Source organism: Mustela lutreola, chromosome 14 (genome assembly GCF_030435805.1).
Source record: "Mustela lutreola isolate mMusLut2 chromosome 14, mMusLut2.pri, whole genome shotgun sequence".
In the NCBI taxonomy this organism is placed as follows: domain Eukaryota; kingdom Metazoa; phylum Chordata; class Mammalia; order Carnivora; family Mustelidae; genus Mustela; species Mustela lutreola.
In genome coordinates this window covers 49,156,886-49,182,531 of record NC_081303.1, presented here as the reverse complement: position 1 = coordinate 49,182,531, position 25,646 = coordinate 49,156,886, and the positions used below count along the sequence as shown (strand labels likewise).

Here is a 25,646-nt window from a genome sequence, read left to right as displayed (position 1 = left end):
CTCTTCATAATTCAAGGAACAAGTCAGCTGCATCACAGGTGGCCTTCCTCCCGTCTCCCATCACAGCAGACCTCACGGAGACGCCAAGGTTGCAGGTAATGGTTATATTTATTTATTTCTCTTTGCGCAAGGCTGCCCTCTGGTGGTTAATCGTGGAAGAGAGCAATGCCAGGATGGATCTCCGCGGGCTGGTGGAGCCGAGCTCCAAGGCTGTTCAGTGAGCCAGGGACAGGTGAGCGCTACAAAGAGGGCATCCAGATGAAGATTCCTGTTAGTCTCCATCCTTATGAACAGCTCCTTCCAAATCTAGCAGGAAGCCGTTGGTCTAGGAAGAGCGAGAAAAGAAAGTCCCATGGAAACCCCACCCTACCCATAGTGGGTAAAATAGTCTGCTTTCTCCTCCGTGGTGTGCTGGCAAATGCTTAACAACCAGCTTTGTCTCTCTCTCTGAAAGAATCCCAGAGTGTAGCATGTACTGATGTCTGTGGTGTAAATACTCTCACCATGACCAAGCTCAATCTGCCAATGTGATGTCCCTGAGTGTCGCTGGGAAGAGATGAGCACCAGGGGCAGGTCATTCCAGAGTATGTCATAGACATAAGCTCAAGAACATGGTTACGAGTAAAATATAGTAAACTAATTAGAAAGGAATGAGTTTGAGTATTTATTGCATTTATTTTCCATGTAATGTATTTAAATGCGAGCTGGCAATTTAATCTTTAATAAAAGCTGTGTTTAACGAGAGGCTTGCAAAAATCCTACACTTGATCTTAGCCAGAAGGCCGAGAAGCAATACAGCTTACAAAATTCTGGGAAATGTAATAATTGGTGCTGCGAGCCTAGTAGTAAAAGCTGGCTAAAGCATGCCACTGCTTCTCCCCCTTCCTCCGTCTTTTTCTCCTCTTCCTCTTCCATGACTTCCCGGCATTCCCTGTATGTAGGAGGGATGGGGACTCTCGAAGCTTTGCTGCAGACGCTGATCTCTGAGTCAGGAGCCATAAGGTGTTAAGGAAAGAGGATGAGAAATGCAAATTTGGCTACTGAAGGACATTTATGTACGCGAGTGTGTGTGTGTGTGTGTGTGCACGTGTTTCTGTGTGTGTGTGTGTATCGATTCTGTATACGTATGTCTCTGCATGGGTGTGTGTGCATGGGTGTGTGTGCATGGGTGTGTGCGTGTGCATGCATATAGAAGGTGGCTGAAGGGAGTAGGGGTGAGTTTTGCAACTGGTTCCTGGCTGAACGGAAGACCACCGTGCGGGGGCAGTCGTGCTTTGGGAGGCGGTGAGGGCCCCTCGCCGCGCGAGCGCGCGCGCGCGCGCGTGTGTGTGTGTGTGTGTGTGTGTGCGCGCGCGCGCGCGCGCGGAGCAGGCGAGCTAGCAGCAGCGGCCGGTGGGGAGCCGAGGCAGGCAGAAGTAGGCGCTGGGGAAGAGGCCCAGGTTGATGGGATTGCCGTCCAGGCGGATGTCCTCCAGCCGCCTCCGGCTATGTTTGTGCTCCTCAGTGTCACAGAAGGCGTCGCTCTGCATGGTCTCGATCATGTTATTCTAGAAAGAACACACAGACAGCTGCTACCCCTCTGCCTAGAGAGGGCCCTGAGGCAGCGCCGAAGGCGGATCTTAGCTTCCCTGGCAGCTCCCTTCCTGAGGCTGGGGAAACTGAGGCACAGAAGGCCAAGGCCATGCAGCAAGGGGCGAGGGGAGGTGGCCCGTGGAGGATGGATGGAGAGTGAGGGGAGAGAGTTAGAGGGATAAGGCAGGAGGATGAGACAGAGGGGACGGGAAGGCAGGGGAGGAACGAGCAGTCCGCTGAGATGGGATGGAGGACATGGGGGACAGAAAGCATTTTCAGGAGAAGGAGAGGAAGGCAGTCACCCCGAGGCTGTAGACAACGGCCTGGGCTAGACCTCCGATCCCTGCCTCCAGTGAGCAATCAGTGAAGGAGACGCCTGCCACTGCCTAAGGAAGCTCCCAGTTATCTGACCTCCGTGTCCCTGGCCCCGGTCAACGTTCTTGCCCTTGGGGTGCGGCTTACCTGCAAGTGCAGCGAGCGTAGGCTCAGAGGCAGAGGCCCGGGGATGGAGCCCAGAAGGTTGTCAGCCAGGTAGAGGAACTGCAGCTTCTCTAGCGCCTGGGGAACAGACAAAGGGCACGGGAGGCTGGCAGATGTTCTTGGACCCGGCAGGGATGGGCGCCTGATGTCACCCCATTCATTCACTGAGGGTCTCCTGAGCCTCAGCCGTGGGCCAGGCTCGGCACTGGGGTGCTGCAGGGGCTGCCCAGCCTCTCAGGAGCTCACAGGCACCAACTCCTACTGGACGCAGAAGGATCGGGGCTGCGTTGAGGCCTGGCAGCTGGGGGAGCATGTAGGGCTGGTCAGCTGGTAACGAGGAGCAGGTGAAGGGTGGGCGAGGGGCAGGGAGGGGGTGGGAGGGGGGACGCTTTCAGTCCAGCCTCAACGTTTCTGCCATCAGAAAGGGATTTTCCCAAATGAAAAGTCTCCAATGCTAAGCCCGGGATGGCTGTGGAGAGCATGTTCGGGAGCTAGCCAGAGCTTCAGAATGAGAGCCACGGGCACGCGAGGCAAACCAAGTCTGCGTGTGTGAAACAGTGGCGAGGAGTGGGGGGAGGTCGGGTCCACGCCGCAATTCGTTTCCGCACTGGAACCGCTCCGGGAGCTCAGCCCAATTTGCGCTGGGGGGTTAGCCCTTCCCATCAGAACCGGCCAGCCAGCGAGCAATCAGACTGTCTCCCACAAGCATTTGCTGAGAGAAGGACAACGGTTAGTCAGTTAGTGGCGGGTTTTGGAAATAAAGGTTTCTGTAGAGTTTGGGCTGGGGCCAGCACTATGGCAAGTCCCATGCAAGCCCGTGTTTTCGGGGAGCAGAAGCTGCGGGTGCAGACAGGTGAATGGAAGGATGCTCGGAGAGAAGCCAAGAGACGGCATACCCGGGAGACAGAGAGGGAGAGCTGCTGACCTTGACTTCCAGCACCACCTGCACACCGCCCCCATTTCTAGTAACGAGGCCTGAATTTCCTTTTCCTGGAGATTCATGGCTAGCACGTTGTCAAACACCCTTTCTTTCTTTCTTTCTTCTTCTTTTTTTTTTTAATAGTAAGGACTTTTATTTATTTATTTATTTTTAAACTTTTATTTTATTTTATTTATTTTTTTAAAAAGATTTTTAAATTTATTTTATTTATTTGACAGAGAGAGATCACAAGTAGACGGAGAGGCAGGCAGAAAGAGAGAGAGAGAGGGAAGCAGGCTCCCTGCCGAGCAGAGAGCCCGATGCGGGACTTGATCCCAGGACCCCGAGATCATGACCTGAGCCGAAGGCAGCGGCTTAACCCACTGAGCCACCCAGGCACCCTTAAAACATTTTTTAAAAAATTTATTTGACAGAGATCACAAGTAGGCAGAGAAGCAGGCAGAGACAGAGAGAGGAGGAAGCAGGCTCCCTGCTGAGCAGAGAGCCTGATGTGGAGCTCGATTCCAGGACCCTGGGATCATGACCTGAGCTGAAGGCAGAGGCTTTAACCCACTGAGCCACCCAGATGCCCCTAAACACCCTTTTTTGCATCAGAAGCAGTCTCTTGGCAGCAGCAACAACAAAAAGTTTAATACAATAATGGGAACAGATGAAGAAAATGGGGTTTGATGATTAGACGCAGGACAGGGTTGGAGCAGGGCTGTCCCATGAGGGCATGGGATTTGTGTGTGTGTGGCTGTGGGCAGGGGTGGCAGCAGGGAGACGGTGGGCTACAGGCCCTGGCTCACCCTGAAGGCTCCAGGCTGTATCCCCGAGCTCCGGAGCCGGTTTTGGCGGACGTCCAGGACCTCGAGGCTGGTGGGCAGCGCAGGCAGTGCCCCCAGCTGGTTTTCTGGAAGGATCAGATCCTGCAGCTCAGGCAGCAGCTGGAGGGCGTCATCATCAATGGAGGAGATAGAATTGCTGGAAAGGTTGATCCGCTTCAGTTTTGCTGTGGGGCATGGGGGAGAACACAGAGAGACATGGGACCTACCATGTTTCCTCATTCTTGCTGGACCCACCTGGACCCCGCTCCATCCCTTTTAAGATAGGGAAAGCCAGTCTGTTCTCCACCTGTATGAGGTCCAAGCCAGGAGATATAATGTCATAAACCAGGAACCCCGGGGGAAAGCCCTCAGATTCTGCAGTGCTCTCTCCTGGAGTTCTGCCCTGTGGGGCGGCTGTCCACCTCGGAGGGGCTCGGTAGAAGGCAAGACCCGACAGGCCCACCAATGTCTGGACCCATTCTACCGCCGCCCCCCGCCCCTGGCCTCTTCACTGCTGGTTTACAGAAAAGGTTGCCGTGACCCTGAGGGCTCTGGGAATTAGTGGCAGGATCTGGATGAGAGCCCAGGTCTCCTAGCAGAGGCAGGGTAGAAGGCATCAAGGAGCAAAACACACAACAAACCACAATTAGGCACATCGCGTCAGGGCTGTGGGGCTGAGTTAGCCTGGTCTGTCCAGAGACCGGGAGGGCACAGAGCTACAGCGGCTTGGAATCTGAAAATGTAGGCTTATATCTTCCCTTTTCCAGCTTTCCAGAGCTTTGGGGGGTGCAGATGAAGACAGGACACTTTATTATCCAAAATCTTCAAGGGAGGGGATTAGAAAGGCTTGGGGTTATTGCCATTGGGTAGCTGCGGAGACTGAAAGCTAAGGGGGAAAGGCTAACTCACGTGGGACACTGTGTCTGTGACTGTTCGTGGAGAGGGGGCACAAGGCAGGGGGGTCTGGGGGTTCCGGGGGTTCCCCCAACAGGCTCGCCCTCATCTTCTGCCAGGGCACCACGTACTCAGCCCTTTGAAGTCTCCGGCTCGGATCTGGCGGATGCGGTTGAAGCGGGCGTACAGGTAAGCGGTTGTCTTGGGAAGAGGAGGGATGCTCTCCAGGTCGGCATCGTCACAGTACACAGAGGAACCAAGGCACACGCAGACCAAACAGGTGGGCAGGTCTGGCCCAGGTGGAAGACAGAACAAAGGGAGACCCTTCTCAGTCCTCCTTTAGCCTCTGGGACCAAAGGTCCTCACTCAGGGAGCGTCTGAGCCATGGCCGGAATGGAACGACACAGTGCGCGGAGGCCGTGCTGGGAGCCGCTCCCAGCCTGGCACTCAGCCCCCAACCTAACAGAGGCAGACCCGTTACCAGTTACTACCCAGTCCTGGCCCACTGGTGCTTTTTTCAGGCTCCAGTCCTCTGCAGGTTTTCCTGGGCCTAGGTGGGTGTTTTAGGACATCCACTGATCTCTTTTCCATAAGGCTCCTCTCTGGTGCCCAAAGGCACAAGGAAGATGAAATAAAGCCAGAATTAAGTGGACTGGCCAATGGTTACTGGCTCTGCCAGCTGCCTTGTGGGCGAGGAGTAAGACATGGCCTGTATGGCTCCAACAAGCACAGGAAAGTCACGAGTGACAGCGCTTGCCTAGAATTCATTTCCTTTCTTAGGGTATCAGCATCCCAGTTTTCTGCTGGGCAACAGCTCTCTCGTGTTATCATTCCATGGCCGGTGGTCATTAGACATGGGCCAAACTGTTTTCAAAACGTTGGGAGGCTTTCCTGGCTCATTTGACTGAAGAGCGCAGGTGGTTTCCATCACTCACCATTACAAGGGACAGAGTTGATGGGGGACCATCAGCCATCCAACTCAAGGGGGAGGTTAGTTAGCAGTGACACAGCCCCACGAGGAAGAGGCAGCTCTTCTCTGCAGGCAGGGGCCAGGGTGGGCAGAGCAGAGACGATCTCAGCATCCTTCTTACCCCAAGGCCTTGAATGGCAGATCCAGCTGAGGCCCTTTATGGTCTCTTTAAGCCCGAGATCCTGTAGCTCTGAGAGGTCACGGATTCCTACCGATGCCCCAATACCCTAGATCTACCCAAGACAGATATCTCAAGAGAACAGGAGCCAAGGACGCGCGAGTCAGGAATTAATTGCATCCCGCCTCTGCTCCAGTCCTGATCTCCAGCAGAGTGCCAACCCCTTACTGCCACATGCACCAGCATCCCGGGCTCCAGGAGGGCATCAGGGAGGGGAAAGAGCCGCTAAGAGGGAATTTAGAGCCGAAAAGCAGTAGGACTGCTTCACTTGCCCCCATGCCAAGTGACAGCCACAAAGTTATTTATTCTCCTCGACAGGCTTTTAATTGTCTCTAATCTAATTACCACTCAACCTGGTCCCCTAGTGATGCTATTAATTAAGGTAGGGTAGCTCTGCTAGGCAAGCAGAGGGTTGACTTCCCCCCCACCCCGCCTCCAATTTGTGCATTCACTCAAAAGCGTTAGGGATAGCCAGCCTCTCCTTTTGGGTTTCTTTCCTTCCTTCCTTTTCTGACTGTGCCCATTTCTCCTCTTCTCCCTTACAGTGAGATCTAGCCCTGCCCTTTCACTCCCGACCCTGACCACACTTCACCGTGGCAGGCCCGGTACTGGGTCATGGCTGCATGGCCTGTGAACTACGTGCCCTGTGACCTATGACCGTGAACTCACCATGGCTGCCTGGGGAGTCCAGGAAGCCCAGTGTTGTAAGCCTGTTCATTGGCGGCTTGGAGGAGAGTGACCTTGGAGTCACTGTGCTCTGAGTGGAACTGACCCTGGTTGGAGGAGCCGGGCTGCTCACTTTGACCTGGGGACAGAGCACATAGCACACAGTAGGCCAATTTTTGCTTGAAAAGGACTTTCCTGTGAACTTTGGGCCTCGGTGACCAGTTTCAAACTTGCAACAAGTCACTGTGGAGAAAGGGGGAGGGAGGAAGTCAACTTCCTAAAGTGGGGCTGATGCAGCGTCTTCCTTATATGGAGAAGGGAATGGACCAGCAGAGGGGAGCGCAGGGATCCAGCAGGCAGCTGGCCGCCCAGCTGGGCCAGAGCTAGAATCCACGTCTCTGGAGAACCCAGGCCGAGAGCCCAGGCCAGCACTGACCAACTCACATAGCTACTGGGTGCAGGCTTCGGATCAGCCCCTGCAAAGGCCAGGAAGGGCCGAGAAAGGACTTCAGACTCGAAGATAGCCTGAGAGCAGACAGGGTCATGGAGCTGCTTTTTCCAGCGAGTGTGTGAAGACATGGTTGACCCCGTCCCTCCCACAGCGCTATGGATTCTGGTCTGACTTAGGGGCAGGGGGACAGATACAGGACTTTTAAGGGGGGTGAATACCGCCAGGTTTACTACAAACCAACCAAGAAATTGGACTTCTGTTGTCCTCTTTCTTAGTATCATCTAAGTGACAAGTTCCCACAGAGGGACAAGAATCTCTACCTCCGGAGAAAGAAGGGGAGGCTGAAAGCCAGGCCCCCAGCGCCCAGTGTCGTCGGGGGAGCGTCGCTGTTCTGCTGTGTGCCCCTTACCTCGGGGAGCTGGTCCCCATACTCCGTGAGCCCCTCATAGTTGCTCAGGTCAATGACCTCATCGTAGTTGTCCAGGCCCAGGACATAGTTGCCCAGGAGCCCGTAAGCATCGCTTTCCCCAGCCGGATCTCTCCTCTTCCTCCCCTTCGGGAGAGAGGCAGTCCCTGTCCCCAGCAGCACCAGAGCTAGCAGGCTCAGGAAAGCCGTTCGCTTCATGGGGGTCCCCAGGAGGAGGCGGCCGCTGAAATAAGGAAGAAGCTGAATCACCTCAGAGTTCAGCCCTGCGGAGTGGGCAGGAGGAAGGGCAGTCGTCTGTCTCTTCGCCATGGGAGCAACTCACAGACTTGCCCCACTTCCCGCCACCACACCGGAGACTCAGGCCATTCCTGATACACTAGTGCGTTCATGGCCTTGGCAAGCCCCCTGAGGCTGGGGCTATGTGTGTGGCGGGGGGCTATGTCTCCTGACTGCCCCTCCCACCGCCACCCCACTTTAGTGCCTACATGCTTTGCACACACACTTCTACTCACTCACACAGGCGTGTGTAGACACCCGGTGAAGGCTCGTTTACTCATCGCACACAACCACACACACCAAGTACTGCCATTAGTCACTAAGCCAGATTTAGAGAAACTTCGTCATCAAGGAGTCTTGTGCTTTTTAAGAGATTATGCATTCTGTCACCCCTTTGTTCAACAACAATTTATGGGGTGTCTATTATGTCCCAGGCACTGGACTTACCTCTGGGACTGCAGAAAAAAACAGGGCACACCTAGTGCCCTCAGAGCACATGGGTTTAAAAACGGACATATGATCTAAAAAAGGATGTCGGTTTACAAAATACTTTCTAAATGCAGCTTTTTAGAAACAAATGACTGCAGAAATGAAAGTGTTCTTCGTAGGTGGTTGTGGGAGTGTGTCCGCATCTAGAGCATTCCCTAGGTGTTTGCGCACGTGCCCAGGTGATTCTGTATGTGCATGATGAGCGTGTGAGCACATGATGAGCGTGTGTAAGTGTATGCACACGTGCACAGACCAGGGAAGGAGTGTGTGCGGCGTGGGTGTGAGGAACCTGATGCATCTCCGATAGTGTAGCCCTCCCCATAGCCGGCTATGGAAGAGTCTAGCAGATTTTCCCCCTCTGTTCATTTTCGCTGGGCTAGAGGTAAGCCCTTTGCAGTAGCAAGAATGAGCTCTCCATCAGAGCCTTCCCCCTCTCCCACCCTCCAGCTTCTCTAGCCTGGTGTCCTAAATTCCCTCCGTTCTCCCCCAGCCCCAGCCGGCCACTGGATTGCACCCTAGCTCCTCATTTCTATACCAATAAGCCCAACACCCCTCAAACCGTGAACCTTACCCCTCGCTTATTCTTGTTGCAGAACAGAACCTCACAGCTTCCAGAGAAGTGGGGACTCTGGTGGCAAGGTCGTCTGCAGTGGGCCAGGGTTGGGCGGGGAGCTGGCCAAGGGGGCATGTGACCAGTCAGACTTCTCTTCTTCCTGGTGTCCTGCTGTTCCCCCTCCTCTTTGCTCAGCGGGTCCCCCATTCCCGTGTTCTGTTTGGTGAGAGGGAATTCTCCTCTCTCTCCCCCAACTGGCTCCATTCCCACCCCCCGCCCCGCCATACCCCTCCCCACCGCCCACCCTCACCTCTCCTCTTTCTCTGTCTGCTGCTTTTCTCTTTTCAGAACCACTGTTGAGAGGGCTGGAAGGTTCTTCTTTCTAAGGGAGCGGGTGGCAGGTGATGGAGCGCTCGGGAGGGACAGGGCTTGCCTCTCTAGTTTTTTTTCCGGATGGTACCCAAAGATTCAAAGAGTCTGAGTGAAGGCACAGTGACCGCACAGCCACCCACCACCTGGACCCCCACATGGGACTGTGACTGAACAAAAATAACCAGAGGGAGGTGCTGAAGGCGGGGGCAGGTCCAAGAGAAGGTGAATGGGGGATGAGGTAGGATTGGAAGACCAACTTCAAGTTTCCCAACGATGATGATGATGATGGCGGCAATGAGGATACAAGAAATTTTCTCATCTGCTGAGACCGAGCCCTGATCAGGAACCCCAGAAGCCGTTGGGTGGGTTCCTCAGGACGTTGAGAAGAATCCTCTTCCCCATGCCCCACCAAAGCCGTCTGTGTCAGAGACATTCTCTTTTCCTCAATGCCTTGTGCGGTGCCTGTGGTGTGAAGGCAGGAGCTGGGTGGGGTGGGGGGGGGGGTGCTGTGTGTTTACCTGAGTTCTTCAATGCTGCCTCCTGCTCTCTACTCCGTCCCCCTCACAAGATACTGAATCCTGGCCGTAAAGCTCCCTGAAAATCATCTAGTCCAAACAGCTTATCCAACAGACAAGAAACTAGAGATCCAGCTAGGTGCAGTGACCTACCCAAGGTCACACAGAGCCAGGGTCTGGGCCTAGATTTCCTGAGGCTCAGGCCTGAGCACTGTCCTTGGTTCATACGATCCTGCCCCTTTTCACCTGATCCCCTCCACCCTGCCCACCCCAGCTTGGAGATCATGTGCCTCAATGCCCTGGAAACAGACGGCATTGGCAGGACTCGTCTCTGTCCTGGCAAAGCCGGGGAAGGGGCAGATCGCCAGCCTGGCCCAGGGTACAGTGCATGGTCTGCCGTGTTCCCGGGCACCAGCTGGCGAGGAGGCGGCATCCCCCAGCCCAAGGACCTGCTCACCAAAGGGATGCCGGTTCCCATGCCCCTGGCAGCCCACCATCTGGGGAGAGGCACCAACAGGGTCTCTGCAGGGGGGAGGGAGAGATAGCCCTGGAGCCAGCAGGATGCCCAGGAAGCAGATGGTACATTTGGCGCGCTGTCCTCCCCGACTTTCTCTCCACAGCCTGGGCTCTGCAGGCAGAGCCTAACCGTTCCCCCACCCCCGTCCCCCAAGGCAGGCTGCGCTTGGCTCTCCCTCTCATCCTACGCCATTTATTCCCTGCAAGGAAAGCAAATGCGACTGTTCATTCATTCCCCCTGCCGCCTGCTCCCACTCTCCCTCCCCACTTTCTCGGTGACACGTACCTACAATCGGTCCTCCCCCACGTGCTTTTTCAGCTCTTTGGGACCCCACAGGCACAGCCAGTCTCCTGGGGTGCATGCATAGGCTCCCCCCGCACCCCGGTAAAGACCCCCTTCCGATGCAGTAGTCTCATCTGGGACCCTCTCCCAGATTCTACTCGTGCTTTTCCTTTCCAAGCTCACCCGTCACACTCTCTCGTTCCCGTGGAGTTCAGGACTGTCGGTGGCAGGTGTGTGTGACCTGTGTGAGAACACACTAACCCTCGGGCTGTGGTGGCGTGCAGCTCAGCTTCCTGCCAGCGGGCACAAGGGGGCCGGAGGGTCGGGGGCCCTGCTGATCCCCGGGGCTCATTAGGAGAAGCACAAGGCGTGCTGATGGAAAGGAGGTGGCAGGCTGTGGGGACAGGAGTCTGGCCAGCTGACCCTGCTGCTGCCCTTTTCATGGGCGGGTGTGTGTGGAAATTTCAGGAACCCTCCTGCTTTTTGAACAACAGGGATATAGTCCCTGCTGAGGGCCTGTAACCACATAACTCTGTGACTTGAACACATTCCTCTCCCTTCCTCAGGCGCTTCTCCATGCCTTCCTACCTTTTGGATCGTGCTGTTTCCCCTCCTGGTTTCGTGCTCCCCCCACCTCTTCCTCACCAGGCAAAATCTGATTCATCCCTGAAGACCCAGCTCAAATGATGGGAGCAATTCTGGCGTCCCTCCACGGGTGTAGAAGCCCTCTCTGCCGTGCTCCTTGGGCCCTGCATCACCCCAAACACGTAGGACGTGGGATCATTCCATGGGCTTTCCCCTTTCCCATGCTAAGAATTCCTCACAGGCACGGACTGGGTATTAACTGCCCTTGAATTCTTAGCTGGGAACCTCGCACACAGTCGAGGTCCACTGAAACCTACTGAGTTGAACTAAAGCAAGTGTTAAGGAGGCAGAGTGGACGGGGCAGGGAGCATCTGACAGTTTTCGTTCTAAAGAAAATGGTGGGGGGCGCGGCGGGGAGGGTTATGTGTGCAGGGAAGCCCCCAAGCCCACTTCTGGAATCCACCTTCTGTCTAAAGACAGACTTCCGGGCACCCAGTTCACGCCCTTCTGTGCAGCCTGGAGAACCTTTGTTCTTCGCCCCTGTACAGCTCTGCCCCTGGTCTGTCTTCCTTACCTGCAGCTGCACCACTAGCCTGTCAGTGGCCCTTGGTGGGGAACCGTGACTGTTCTGTGTCTTTCAGTACCTGGCCCCAGACTGAGCATTTGGGAGACCCTCAACAATTTGCTTTCTGTGGTTTGAAGGAATCTGAGCCTCTGGGCTTCAAATGCAGCTATCGGATTTCTGATCTGACTTTCGGGACAATTTTTCATGTCGGTTGTGAGTTTGGGGGAAATTTGCCAAGAGAAGGCTTTGGAATTGTTTTCTTAAGAGGGTTTCTTAAGAATGGGGTCCTTTCTCCACCTATCTCTTGGAACCAGGTGAGAGGTGGGATGTGGGCGGGGTGGGGGTAGGAGAAGGTGAGAGCGCTTCAAGGTAGTCTTGACTTGTTCACGCTGTCAAGTTCAAGGAGGAGATTTTTCATATTCCTTTATTTCCTCTGCTGTGAAGCATGTTGGAGTGTAAAAGTTGTTTCACAAGGTTATCATGGTTTTGAAGAAGGAACAGATATATGTAGAGTAACCCACGCATCTACTCACACACCTGTGTACGTAGGTGTTGGTGGCACTGGAAGAATGAATTTGTGTATGGAGGAGGGGCTTCCTGAAATCCGCGGGAGGTCAGCACATTGTGTGTGTGTGTGTTGGGGTGAGGGGGGGTATCGCTTAAAGGCAATTTCACTCAAATCCCTTCTAGCTTACAGCTGCAGGGAGCCATGGAGGAAAGAGACGTCATCTACATGGGGTTGATGAGATGATGGGGATGGTTTTGCTGCGAAACAAAAGTTTAGGTTTGCACGAGCCGAAATGTCCCCTGTCCCCAGGGGGACCACAGGCACCAAGCTCCCCTGAGGGCCTCCTCCGAGGGGCAGATGTTGTGAGGGGTGAAGACCGTGCAGAAGCGGGGCTTATCCAGGCCTTAGCACCGGGTTGCTTACAGCCACGATAATATATTGACTTTAAGCAGGAGCCTTGGAGAAACCAGAGGCAGCTAGGAAAGACGGGGCAGGTATATGGGAGAATGCGAGAGGGAGGCTAAGAGGAAGTGGGCCCTGTATTCTGTAAATGAGCTAAAGAGAAAGGTAAGATGGACTATAATGGGAATTTCTTGAAGTTAGGGACCTAGCTTAATCCAATTTGCTAAAAATTTCTGGAACTTTTCTCAGCCTAATGAGGCTGGGCATGTGTCCTCCTTGTTTCTAGAACATCCACCCCCTTCCCCCACCCCCCGCTGCCATACACACTAGAGAGCTGAAGAAGGGCAGCGTCTACTAGAAGAACGAAGGAGAGGGGGGAGGTGAGTGAACCCTGTGGGGCCCAGGCTCTGCTTGGAGGCCAGCCAAGCCGCTCACCTGGCCCAGGCAGAGGGGAGGGGATTTTCCAGGGGGAGGGACAGTCCATATAGGGAATAAATTACTGCGAGAGGCAGGGATAAGAGATAATCAGAGCACGGTTTAAAGAGTGGAGCCTCGGACTAGACCGGGAATGTTGGAGAGACCTGGGCGGGGCATCTTATCTACCCCCTTAGCTTCCAGACATGAGGGCTGTGGGCAGAAGGGACCCGCAAGGTCAGACAGCAAACAGGAACAAACCACATCCTCACCTGGGTTCCTGAAGGTTCCCACTTGTGCTCACTCGTGGTGGACATCAGCCCCTGGCCTCAAGGCCTCTGTCACTTTGCATCCTTTACATCCCAGAGGAGCGACCGTGCGCACGGCCCATGGCTCTTCAAGTTGGAACCTGAGGCCAGCTCCTTGACCTTGTAAAACCAGCCCAAAGAGAGGTGAGGAAGACAGGAGCCAGCTGGGAGCTGCACCAGCCACCAGGTGTCACTGATGTGCCTGCCTTAGCGTGGGGAAGTCCATCTGTGCTTGTGGAACAGGCTTCTGGGAGATTCCCGGGGTTCTGCCCTTCCCAGAATACTTTCTCATGAACTGCTTCCGGGCTTTGGACCGGATTGGGCCATTGCGCTGATTGAGAACAGATGGTGGGGTGGGGCTGGTGGCACCGGACCCTATGGACACCGAGGGGCCCAGGGCATCACAAGGGCAAGGGGGCTGCGGGACCCATCTGTACCCACAGGGGCCCCACCCCGGGGCTCGGACTCCCACCCCTCTCCCACTAGCTGATTCCAAGTTCCTGGAACTATTCTTCTCCTTGGCTCCCTGCTCTTACTCTTGAGATAGAGGCCCAGCCAGGAGGGCGTGTGCTGAGAAGGGCCCGAGCTGGTCCTGTGAAGAAACTGCCAGAGGCAGGCCCTTGTGGGAACCCTGACCCTCCACCCTCCTTCAGCCCTTCCCTTGCACTTCCTTGCTGGAGAACACGGGCTGGTAAAGAGCCAGCACAACGTCTGGTGCCAGCGAACAGGGCGGCAGAGCAGCATTTCTGGAAGGCGGGATCCATGGCTAAGGGGTCTGTCGGGGCCAGAGCTGCCCATGATGTTGGAGTCTCCAGCAGGACTTTCCAAACCTCACCTCTGGGCTGTTCTGACCACCTTCTGCTTGCTTCGGCCGGGACCAAGTTCCAGATGTTAGCCCATGGTCCCGACTTAGCCGGGAGTGTGAGGGTAGAGGAGGAGGGAGAGAAGAGGTTGTCTTTGGGCACAGCTCTGTGCTGCTGGGGCCAGAAGTGAGGATGTGCAGTGTGTGTCCTTGAGCTGGGTGAACCCAATCAAGCCCTTAGAAGTCTTGCTCTAAAAGCCTCAGGAGCAGCAGAGCACGTGGCTAGTCCCTGCCTCGGGGAGGTGGGAGAAGAAAGGCAAAGCTGGGAGTAAGAAAGGAGGAGAGAGGACGCGAACGGTGAGCACAGGCACCCGGGCCACCAGCATTCAAGTGCGGTCAGAGGCGATCCAGGGGGCAGAGTAAGGCCTAAATGACCACGGACTGCAGCAGACGGAAGCACATCATGAGGTCCAGTGGGATAGGTGGCTTCAGATGGTTCCCGTCCAGCCGCAGGTAGCGGAGGTGTGGCACGTTCTCCAGATCCGAGGAGAAGTCATGGAAGGCAACTAGATTGTTGGGGCAAATCTGGGTCCCATTGATCTCTGTGGAGAAAGAAGGGAGAAGTCAGCTGGCACATGGGTGGGGGCGATAGGGACAGACAAGGCTGGAGGCAAAGATGAGGAGGGAGAAGGGGGTGGGCCGTTGAGGATAAGAACTGGAGTGCTCTTCTCTGGAATTTGGTCGACCTTGAGAATGTGTGACCAAGGATGAGTCAACCCTACCCACCCCCAGGCTCACTTTACTTTAGAACCAATTAAGTCAGAACCAATCAACCATTGTTGTTGGAAATTCACTGGGTAGAGTCATGGAGGAAGTCAGCAGGGAGCTGGACTTTCAGAGATGGTTGGGACCCCAGCGGGTGGAGATGTGGGGGATGGGGTTCCACTAGAGTGACCTCCCGATTTGAAGGAAGTTGTAGAGGCAGCGAAGGTCACAGTAGAATCCGGGAGTAGTAACTAGCACAGAGAGATATCCTAGGGAGATAAGCCGGACAGGTCAGCTGTGTGGTAGGCTTTCAAATGGAAAACAACATTCCATTGTCTCCTCCACCTCTGGTGAGGTGAGGGCAGGTTTGTCATCTTCTGCATGAGTTTCTTCTTCCCCCTAAATCTTGCTTCTTTCATCATCTGTAGGGTCAGCGTTGTTGTTAGTGATGCTCTTCTTCTACTTGGTCTCCTTCTTCCTCTCTTCATCATTGGAGTAGCAAAAAATCAGTGGATTTTTTTTCGCATGACCACTGTGACTTTGGACTGTGACCTACCACCCAACTCAGTTCCCAGATCTGTGAAGTGGTGAGAGTGGTACCTGCCCGTCCGTCCAGATGAGAGGATGTTGGCAAAGGCATTGTGCAGACTGTCAAGGACAGGGCAAGAGGCAGCATGAAGTCATTGCTGAGAACATGGTTATCACGCTGACCTAGGGCTGGGCTCCACCCTCTCTGTCCGTTGGTGACACTGGAGATAGGTTGGGCACAGAGGAGACAGGTGGAGGGAGTGTGATTTTTCTGACTTTGGCTTCCAAGGGCTGGATGTCCCCTAGCAGCCTGCCCTTCCACACCCCAAGAGAGACTGCTGGCCATTCTGCCTGGATTTTCGGCCTATCTAGCTTTTGGGGTAATGCATTCCATCAGTTCACGACCTGCAGGATAAAATTAAACAGTTTCCCCTTTTCCTGAATTTGTTTTTTGCAAGCTTTAAAAAAAGCCCTCCCCTACTTCCCATAATTACCCCAGATGAGTGAATGAACCTATTCATTTGTTTCAAGAATCTAGAAATTCAACAATCTCCCTCTCATTCTTTGGCTTGGAAATGAAGGATTCCTGATGTTCTCTTAGGGGTGCTGCCCTTTCCCCTATCCCCTTCAACCCTACTGCTGCTACATTCCTGGTGTGGATGGAGCCTGGTTTAGTTCAAGGACCAGATAATATTCTCCCTTGCTTTTAAAGCGTTCTGTCGATACTCTGCTCAGAGCTGACATTGTTGATCGAAGAAAAGCTGGGACTTCCAGCCTCTGCCTCCGGGCTGCAATTTTTTCCCCTAGCCCAGGACCCTATACAGATTTAGTTTGGGCAAATTCTGCCTGAAATGTGCTATCTTATGTGATTAAGTAGTCCCGCCTTCCAGCTAAATTCAGAAAGCACCAGCACACTGGCTTGCTCTTCTGGCTGCCACATCTTTACCAGCTGCCTACCCCGAGTATATATCTGCCTTGCTGTGCACATCTTTTTAAGATTCTTCAAAACCTAGCCTCATGCTTCCTCTCCCAGCTGCCAGCTTGTGCAGGGGACAGGCCCAGGACATTTCAGAGAAGTGAGATTCAGAACATGTCACTGTTTTGCTTTCACAAGAATGTTCCAGACCATGTTCCATGTCTACCTTACCGGTAGATCTGGAGGGCAGAGAAGCTGGGACTAGTGAGAAAGGATGGGGAGGAAGAGCTGTTACCCTCCAAACATGGTATTCTGGGTACTTGGTCCATATTAACCTATTAAATCTTCATATCAACTTTGTGACCGAAGGTATTTTTCCCATTCACATTTTACAGGTGAGAAAACTTCCGAGAGAGGGGAAATATCTGCTCAAAGTCACACAGACAGTAAGTAGCAAGGTCAAGATTTGAAGTCCAGTGCCACACTGGGTGCGTTTTTGCTCTACCCGCCCCCTCCCCCTCACTCTAAGCTCCTAGAAGGGATTGAGGCAATAAGAGCCTCCACTTCCCTGGCTGAGGCCGTGGCCGTGGCCATGGCTGTGGCTGTGGCCCCGCCCCGCCCCCACTCACTCTCTATGCTGTTGTTGTTGAGGTACAGGTGCTCCAGCTTGTTGTTGATGGCAGGCACACTGCTGATCTTATTGTGGGACAGGTGGAGCACGAGCAGGTTGGAGATGTTGAAGGAGTTCTTGGGGAGCCCCCGGTCTGACAGCCTGTTGTAGTTCAGGCGAATGAAGGCAAGGTTGGGGAAACCCTTGAAGTAGCCATTCGGGATGGTCTCGATCCTGTTGCTGTCCAGGTAGAGCTGGTGAATGGCCGTGGGCACCTTGGGGGGCATCTTCCTCAGGATATTGTGGGCCAGGTTGAGCTGCATGAGGTTCTTGAGGCCCTGGAAGGTGTCGGGCTTGAAGACACCATCGCTTAGCTTGTTGTGCTGGAGATCCAGGAGCAGCAGGCTGTCCAGCTTGCTGAAGACACCAGGCGGGATTCTGGAGATCTGGTTCTGGCTGAGCCTCAACTGCTCCAGGTGCCGGGGCAGGGCCGAGGGCACCTCTTCGAGCTGGTTCTTCTCCATGTAGAGGAATATCAGACTGGGCAGTTTCTCCAGAACCTTCTGGTCTATCTTGCGAATCCGGTTGTTATCCAGGTTGATCCACCTCAGGCCGGTGGCATTCTGGAAGGACTCCACGGGGAGCTCCGTTATGAAGTTGTTCTGCAGGTAGAGGTAATGGATGCGTGGGGGGATGACAGGGACCTTCCGGAGGTTGCGGCTGTCACAGTAGAGGGCGGACGGGAAATCCGGGGGGCAGTAGCATTCCCGGGGGCAGTCAGGGAAGATAGAGGGGGGTCCTGGTGGGAGAGGAGGGGGCAGGTCTGTAGGCTCCGATGGCTCATGGGGCGGAGGAAGGCTGGGTGTGGGCCTGAGTTTGGGTCTGGGCCTGGGCCTGGGTCTTGGTCGCCTTGTCAGCTGGCCTTGGGCCACCGAGGCCAAGATGAGGAGAAGTGGGAGGAGCCAGTAGAGGGATGACCTCATGGTCCAGGTGACACACCTGCAGGGAGGAGACACAGGAAGTTACTAGCCTGCTGGACCTCTGGAGTTAGAGGCCCTGTCTTGGCACAAGAGTTGGCCAGGATGGGCTCCAGGGGGGCTGTGGGAGAGACCTGTCAAAGCATCTCTTGTCGGCCTGTACCCAGCAAGTAAGAAAATAACATGGACTTGAGGGTCGGGACCCCCAGCCAAAGACCTAGCCTGCTCTGGTGAGGGTGAGCCATCCTGGCAGAAGGCACACATCAGCTGTGACTCAGGAGCTCTGGGACTTGCTGGAGAAGACCCTTAGCCTCTCAAGTGCTTGGTCTCCCCACTTACAGCGTGAGAAAATCATCCTGTTCCTAGAAGAGGGATGTTAGGAGACATGAGCCATAGGGTCCTAAGCGGTCCATCTGGAAGGGTCCTTAGAGATCCCACAATTCAGTTGTTTTCAGACTGTGCCCCCAGTTCTGTGGAGTCCCCCGAGGGAGGGAGACCGAGTGGGCGGCCCTGGGACATCCCCAGCTCGCCCCTGTGCCAACCTTAGCCACTCAGTATTTTTAAATCTGCTGTGTAGAGAGGTTTAACCAAAGCATGTATTTGAAAGAAGTGCCGTGTTGTTAAAAATGATTTGAAATCCACCCTTCAAGCCCAGATTCTGTGATTTACAGAAATGGGGGGTCCTGGAGGGAGGAAGTGGCTTGCCCAGGCGAGGAATCTATTGAACAGCAAACCCGGGACAAAAACCTGGGCAGGGGGGTCTCCTGACTTCCAGAGCAGGGCTTGCGGAGGTCCTGGAAAGAACGGAAAATGCTGTAGACACGCTCCCGTCTTGGGTCCGCCCCTGCTTGCTCCCCCCACCCACCCACTCCGGGCTCAGGGAGCGCTACTCTTTGCCAGCCAGAGGCACACCAAGAATTTCTCCCCAGATGTGGAGGCTCCTGTGAAAATAAACAGGGCAAGGATCAAAAGCTGTGGGGAAATCACTTTCATTTCTTCTGACTCTGTCTCGCCGCCCCCACATCCACTGGAGCTGCTGGTGTTGAGACTGGATATGAAAAATTTCCTGCTGGCCCCTGTGACATAGCGGAATAGGTCATCAAGGGCTATTTTGGGGCTGTGCTCCCCAGGGGCTCTGATGAGCCTTCAGAGGGGATCACGTGGGTTGTGTTGAATCAAGCTTGAAGAACAGCGAGAGGACCAGGGCTGCCCACTGACTGGCCGGTCCCCTAGCTACCTCCCCTGGCCATCCTGTCCGCTCTCCCCCACTGGGGCCTTCAGTCGTCTCTGTTCCCACACTGCTTCCCCTGGCCCACCTTGCTACCAGTCTCAGGAGGTGGTGTCTGCCCCTCCCCTTCTGGAGTCCTGGTGGGGGGGCCGGGGTATAGGCTCTCTGACCTAGGGTGGGCCTCCACCTTGTGTCCCCAGCTGCATCTGGACCTTGGGATTTTGCCCCTGGGCCAGGCCTCTCACTGGATTTCCTCTGAGCCCACATGAGCTTCCAGGCCTCCCTTGGATGCTTCTTGCTGGCTTTGCTCAAAGGAAGATGCTAGAAACCGCTCACCAGCGGCATAGTCCTGGGCCAGGGGCTCAGGAGGCACTGAAGGTGAGAGAGGGCAGAGCACAACCCCAGGGGGTAGAGGGTGTCTCCCTGCCCCTTTTAACAGACACCCTTCGTGCCTACCCTGCTCGCTCTCTGTCATGCGCACACACACAGACACACACACCTCCCCGCACCACACACATAACCAAGTTCATGTTCACATGTTCACTGTGTGTATGTGTGTGAGTCCTTACACAGTACTCTGAGAATGGGAGGGAGGGACAGGAGAGAGGGAAGGAGCGGGGAAGAGATTGCCCTGTGGGCTCTGTTCCTTCTCCATCTCCCATTTAGGGGGTCCCTCCCCAAGCGGGCCTCTCCAAGGGGGTCCACGAGGGTCATTTCCCTGGCCTCCTGTCATGAAGAAGAACCATGCGGTTAGATCCTTGGCTTTACCTCCAGCTGAGGATCCAACAGTCCCACAGGCCTGAAAAGAACAGACAACCATTGTAAACTCAAGCTCACCACTTAGGATTGGTGAACTATGAATTAATATGTCGTAAGTCCTATAATTTTCTTGAAGATAGCACAGTCATATGCCCTTTAAAGGGGTGGTTAAAGATTAGTATGCGGAATGCAAACATTTTTAAAAAGCCCCAATGTTTATGGCCCTATTTGTTCCAGTGGTTTTTTTTTTTTTTTTATTTTCTAATTACCTGGGAGCCGGAGATAAGCCAGAGGTTTCTCGGGATGGGAAGTGCTGCTTCAGGGAGGCTCCCCAGACCTGGCTGCGGGCTTCCCCATTTCCTTTCCCTGCCTTTGTCACCAGCAACATCTACCAGGTATCAGACCTTGAGTTAAGCAAGTAAAACTTGTCCAGAGCGTCCAGCAAAGGCCCCTCTGTGGGGCTCTGGGACTGCTCACGGATGTCCCCGAGGGGCTCATGGTCAGGAGGGAGAGTGCTCCTTCCATCCACAGTGAGCATAAGTCTTCCCCATCCCAAGCTCCTGCGTCAGACCCTTTTGGAACTTCTCTTATCTTCCCCTCACTCCCAGGCCTCAACCCCCAACCCGCTGTGTGACCTTTCTACATTCCAAACCTCTGAGGCTGGCCAAGCTCCTCTCAGAGCCAGGAGGAGGGTTCGGAGGAAAAGTTCTCTGTGCCAGTCCCATGGAGAAACACTGCCTCTGCTCAGCTCCCCTTCTAAGCCCCAGGGCTCAACCACTCTCTACTGTGTGTGTGTGTGTGTGTGTGTGTGTGTGTGTGTGTGTGTGTCTCTGTGTGTGTGTGTGTGTGTGTGTCTCCATGCTTCTTTCTTGAGAAAACAGAGTTCATTTCTAAGGCTTTTTACAATGGGCAACGCCTCTTCCTGCTGTAGCCCGAGTGTCCAGAGGCGGAGGTCCTGACCGCAGCCCTGGCTCCCCGGGGTCCTCAGCGAGGTTCCAAGTCCCCGAAAGCAGAATCTGTGTGACAGGGTGGAGGCCCCTGGACTCCGAAGCCCGAAGTCATACTTCTTCTTCTGCCTTCCAGAGCCTTCCGTCCAATCATAAACACCCTTGGGGTGGGTCAGGAGTGGGCACGATTTCTAAATTCCGTGCTCTCTTGTAGGCACACCTCCCCAGCCCCAACTTTCTCGCCAGGTGGTGCTCCCCGCTCCGTGGTCGGGCTCCCATGCCCCAGCGCCCGCAGTTCCGTGCCCCAGCACTGGCTCAAGAGAGCTGCTGCTTCACGGGGGCAAAGCCCAAGCTAACACCCACTCTCTCGCTTGGGAACATTCCCTGCGAGAGTTCTCAGCTGGAATTTCAGTTCCAAGTACTGGAGATCTGGGCTTGCATCCTGGCTCTGACCCTCCTCCCCTGTCTCATCATTTGTGCGAGGACAAAATGAGATCACTCGCATATGCTGTAAAGCAGAAAATCTCCACCAGGGGCAGGGGGTTCCTCTCTTCACCTATTTATTTATAAAAGAGCCGGTTCTTGAGCGAGACTGACTTTTAAAGTGAACTGGCCCTCATCCCTGCCTGGCTCATGAATTCATTCATTTGAGGCTCGGACGCCCAGGACTAGCGCAACACTGAGGCTCCGGGCAGGGCTGGGCTGAAATTCACGTGGGTTTGTCACATCAGTACGGGCAAATTTAAGGGTGATTGGTTTTACTTGGAGAGTCTGGGATTGGGGCTGGGCTGGGAGGAAGGTTGCGTGTGTCTCCCCAGTGGGTTGAAGGAGGATTACTCCACACTCCAGTTGACCCTTCAACGACACGGGTCTGAACATCGTGGGTCCACTCACACGCAGATTTTTTAGTACTTGCATGTACAGTCCTATAAACGTGTTTTCTCTTCCTTATGACTTTTCACATCACATTTCTTTTCTCTAGCTTACCTCATTTTAAGAATGCAGTGTTAGCATACGAAATATGTGTTAATCCACTGTTAACCTTCTCGTCACTGGTAGGCTATCAGTTTGGGGGGGAATCAACAGTTACATGCAGATTTTCGACTGTGTTGTGCGGTTTGGCACCCCAACCGCTGTGCTTTTCCAAGGGTCAGCTATACTCACTGGCAGTCTTATTCTTGCCAGATTTCCTGCTTAGTTGGTCATCCCTAAGCCTCCATGTCTTAGCCAGTCACCCCTCTGTGGAGAAGGGGGCTGTCCCTGGCCCCAGAGCCACAGTCATGGACACTGGGGTGACCCTCTTTCTTTGTCCCTTCTGTTCTACACCCAGACTTCTGAAAGCTGTCCGGCTCCCTTTATCTCTTCCAGAAGCCCAGAAGGAGGCTGGAAGCCAGGAGAATCAGGTGGTCATTTGCTAGCAGAGGAGTTGAGACAAGCCGCCTTCCCCTCCAGGCTGCCTGAGCCCCTCCAAGTAGGGCTCATGTGGTCCTCAGGGAACGAGCGGTCTGATATGGAGGCGATGATGACTTCAACACTACTGATGCAGCCGTCCCTTTCCTGGGGGGTGAGTCAGTGTAAGGGTGAGCTGACTGGGACAGTGGGGATACCAGACCTGGGGGAAGGGTTCTTGGCCTGTCTTCCGCTACCTAATTACGTGACCCTGTCTTCAGCCTCAGTTTCCTTACCTGTAAAATGGGGATAACACATTTTCCTATCCCTATATTCCTCACCCAGTTGTTGTCAGAATCAAGTGTGATAAGCGACTTTAAAATGAACCACAGATCAAGAAATACTAAAAATAAATATAACACTATTATGCAGAGACCATCTGTCTCCTCAGCGTCTACCACAAGGCAAAGTGTAAACAGAATGAAGTTTTTTTGGCCTGAGGCCACTAGTCCAGAAGAGCACGTCTTCCCTTCTGAGGGACGAGGAACGGAGCAGGGGGAGAGAGGGCTGTCCTCTGACAGCCTGGTGCCTCACTGTACCCTTCGTCCTGCCTCTATCCCCAGCATCCCCCATCCCTGAAGAAAGCCTTGAAGAATCTGTCTGATGCCTTGAGCACTCATAGAGCTGGGTCCCAACCCCGCAAGTCTCCTGTTGCTGGATCCGCTGGCGCAAACCTCCCTCTGCTGAGCTCCATTGTCCCGTCTGTAAAGTGGGCGTATTAACAGCTTCCTGTCAGATTGTTCTGAGGATTAAATGAGCAAATGTGTTTAAAGTGAGTGCTCAGTGAACATTAAGCTGCTGTGGGCGTATTTTCAAAGTAACTGTGTCTCTTTCCCTCTGGCTTAGCGAGAGGGCAGCCCTGCCCTCCACCCAAAGGCAGAGACGGGTGGGTGCTGGCTCCTGGATTTCCCCCAGCTCTTCCACACAGAGCAGTGTCCTCCCTTTGGGGCCTGTGATGCCACACATGGGTCTTAGAACCAACTATCTGGAGAGGCCACAGAGGCCCCCAGTCGCCTGGGGTGGAGGGAGGCTTACTTTGTCTTTTCAATTCACTAACCCCACCTGAAGCCTTTCTGTGGCAGTTGTGGGGATGCTGGCCAGGGAAGGCTCAGTCCCACCTCCTTAGCTGGCTCTGGGGCCCCCTGTGATCTCTGACTTCCCCTCCCAACCTTCTGCACCTGGCTTTTTTGCCCCTTCCAGCCTTGATAGTCTTCCCTCACCTGCCCAGGAAATGGGGATGCCTACCGGGGAGGGGGAGGAGGAGTGCAGAGCCTGTCCTGGCTCTGAGCACATCAGGAGAGACAGCTGTGGGGCAGGGGGAGAGGAGATCTAGGAGGGATGGGGAAAAGGCCCAGTCCAGTGCCCAGGGCAGGTGCATTAGCAAGTGAAAGGAAACAAGCTCTTTGGAGCTATCTTGGGGGAACTTTCTGGGATGTTCCGTAGGATGTGGTTGCCGGTGCTTTCAGGGAAGGAGGGGAGAGCCCACAGCAGATCGCCCCTATTCCTCCAGGAGCTTGTTCCCATGCCCCAGAAGACGGTGGCCCATGTGGAACACTCTGGAGGTCCTCTACCAGACGGCTCTTGTCCAGGACACCACAAAGCTCTTCTGCCCAGCTAACACTGCCCTGAGTCCTGGGCCCCTGACTCAGGTTCTCAAACCCTGACTGACCGTCAGGAACCCCTCAAGCATTAAACAGGAGATTCCTGGGCTCCATCTGGAAGGTCTGGAGTGACGGGTCCAGACATCTATATTTTTAGTAAGCTCTCGGGCCCCCCACCTTGCCCCAAGTGATTTTGAAGATCGAACATATTTGGCGACCCTGATCTGCCCATCGACCTGCCCCGGGACACACTCTCGCTGCTATGGCAGACTTGAATAAGTTGCGGGGAGGGAGGGGCTACCTGGAAAGGAGCCCCATTCAATGACCCACTTTAGCTTTCCCCTCCCTGACTAAGGAATTACTGTCTTCTTGCCCTCTGCCACAGGCTCCTTTGCCTGATGATTTTGAAATAGCTTTAAAGCGAAGCCTTTTCTGGCTGCCTGCAGAAAAAAAAACCAAACGAGCTACCCCCAGAGCTGGGAATTCGGACCTCCAAGTCTTGGAAGCTGGGTTGCTTTCTTCCCTTTCTTTCCAAAAGCCAAGTGGTTTGGACCAGAGAGGGGAAGGCAGAGCTACTGGGAGGACTGTGCGGGTTGGAAAGGCACTTTTTCTCCCTCCTACCCAATTAAGTTCTAAAGATTGAAAAACCCCCTTCCAGTTCCTGCTCTGGTTCACCTCCTCCCTCTCGGCCTCAGCTTAGGACACAGGATTTTCTTTTGGCTCTGCCATCTCAGTGGGAAAGCGCACTTTCTCTTTGCTCTTCCAGCTGGGGAAGCATGTGAGAGTGTGAAAGACAAGATGGAGTGTGTGTGTGTGTGTGTGTGTGTGTGTGTGTGTGTCTACAGGCAGCTGGTCTCCATGCTCCGGCTCAGCATGTGGGATGCCTAGTGTGGAGGTGAACAGACAGGACATCTTTCTACTGCGTGTGTGTGTGTACGTATGTGTGCGTGTGCAGTGAAAACGCAGCCTCCATGTGACATGTGTGCGCCCTGGTTGGCAGTGTGTGACGATACACGAAAGGTGCGAAGAAATGGGTTCTAGAGTCAGGTTTCCATAGAAACACCTGCTGTGTAGGAATACTGTGCTCCGCTTAACTCCCTGTGCTGCGGCAAACCTCTGAACCAAGAACGTTGAACTTGTGCATGGAGCAAATACATGGGCAGAGTGAGGGAGAGAAGGCAGAGGAGGAGGGCTCAGAAGAAATGTGGAAGCCTTATTGGAGCTCATCTGAAAGGCGTCTTTCCTACATCAAGAGGAGACGAGGTGGTGGGAGGAGGGAAGGAAGGAAGGAAGGGAGGTAGAGAGATCAGCAGAGACCAGATCAGCAAGGTCAGTGGGACAGATAGATCGATAGGAGGAAACCTGCTGGAGGAAGGAGTCTTCCCCCCATCTCCCCACTGGGCTTACCTGTACGCACCTGCCTCTCCTCTCAGTTGTGGGCTTAGTCCCCCGGCAGGGCTCCCCCTCTTCCTCCCCAACCCTTTCGGTGGAGCTGTGGCAGCAGAGAGCCAGCCAGAAGTTCTGATCTCCCAGTGGTGCCTGCGTGCTTGTGTTTGCCTGACTTTTCTTCTACCAGATCCTAGTGGGGTGGGGAGGTTAGGTTAGGGGGAGGGACAGGCAGATTGTAGGGAGGGAGGAGAAGGAGGAGGGAAGGGAGGAGGGGGGGGAGGGAGGGAGGCAGGGAGCTTGGGAAAGGAGGAATGACAACAATAAAGTCTTTATTTGGCAGCCAAAACTCCCAGAGACTCCATCCACACACCATGCCCACTAACGGACTCGTTTTTAATAACATTTCCTTCTGCCGCTGTTGCTTCTGGGGGGAGATGGTTGGACCCATGTTTGGAAAACAAGCCAAATTAACAGAGGAAGAAGGCATGAAAAGCAAGCTCTGTAC

General features: G+C 54.4%; 2 protein-coding genes and 1 pseudogene across 5 annotated transcripts; all 3 read right to left on the bottom strand.

Moving 5' to 3' along the window:
• Positions 1 to 626: 626 nt before the first annotated feature.
• Positions 627 to 794, bottom strand: LOC131815430 (U2 spliceosomal RNA; annotated as a pseudogene).
• Positions 795 to 1,357: 563 nt separating this feature from the next.
• Positions 1,358 to 11,817, bottom strand: OPTC (opticin). 3 transcript variants are annotated; one of them, XM_059146034.1, is made up of 8 exons: positions 9,013 to 11,817; positions 8,721 to 8,918; positions 7,367 to 7,607; positions 6,510 to 6,645; positions 4,824 to 4,982; positions 3,781 to 3,983; positions 2,035 to 2,130; positions 1,358 to 1,547 (listed from the first exon to the last, which is right to left on the bottom strand). In XM_059146034.1, exons 3-8 carry the CDS (start codon positions 7,580 to 7,582, stop codon positions 1,377 to 1,379), a joined length of 981 nt encoding a protein of 326 aa, XP_059002017.1. In that variant the 5' UTR covers positions 7,583 to 7,607; positions 8,721 to 8,918; positions 9,013 to 11,817; the 3' UTR covers positions 1,358 to 1,376. The 3 variants fall into 3 exon arrangements, with proteins under 3 accessions (XP_059002017.1, XP_059002016.1, XP_059002018.1); XM_059146033.1 differs by having other exon boundaries at positions 7,367 to 8,918; XM_059146035.1 differs by lacking the exon at positions 4,824 to 4,982 and having other exon boundaries at positions 7,367 to 8,918.
• Positions 11,818 to 11,946: 129 nt separating this feature from the next.
• On the bottom strand, positions 11,947 to 25,333 carry PRELP (proline and arginine rich end leucine rich repeat protein). Of its 2 annotated transcripts, none has more exons than XM_059146031.1 (3): positions 25,160 to 25,333; positions 16,811 to 17,790; positions 11,947 to 14,574 (listed from the first exon to the last, which is right to left on the bottom strand). In XM_059146031.1, exons 2-3 carry the CDS (start codon positions 17,772 to 17,774, stop codon positions 14,399 to 14,401), a joined length of 1,140 nt encoding a protein of 379 aa, XP_059002014.1. In that variant the 5' UTR covers positions 17,775 to 17,790; positions 25,160 to 25,333; the 3' UTR covers positions 11,947 to 14,398. The 2 variants fall into 2 exon arrangements, with proteins under 2 accessions (XP_059002014.1, XP_059002015.1); XM_059146032.1 differs by having other exon boundaries at positions 25,170 to 25,333.
• Positions 25,334 to 25,646: the final 313 nt, after the last annotated feature.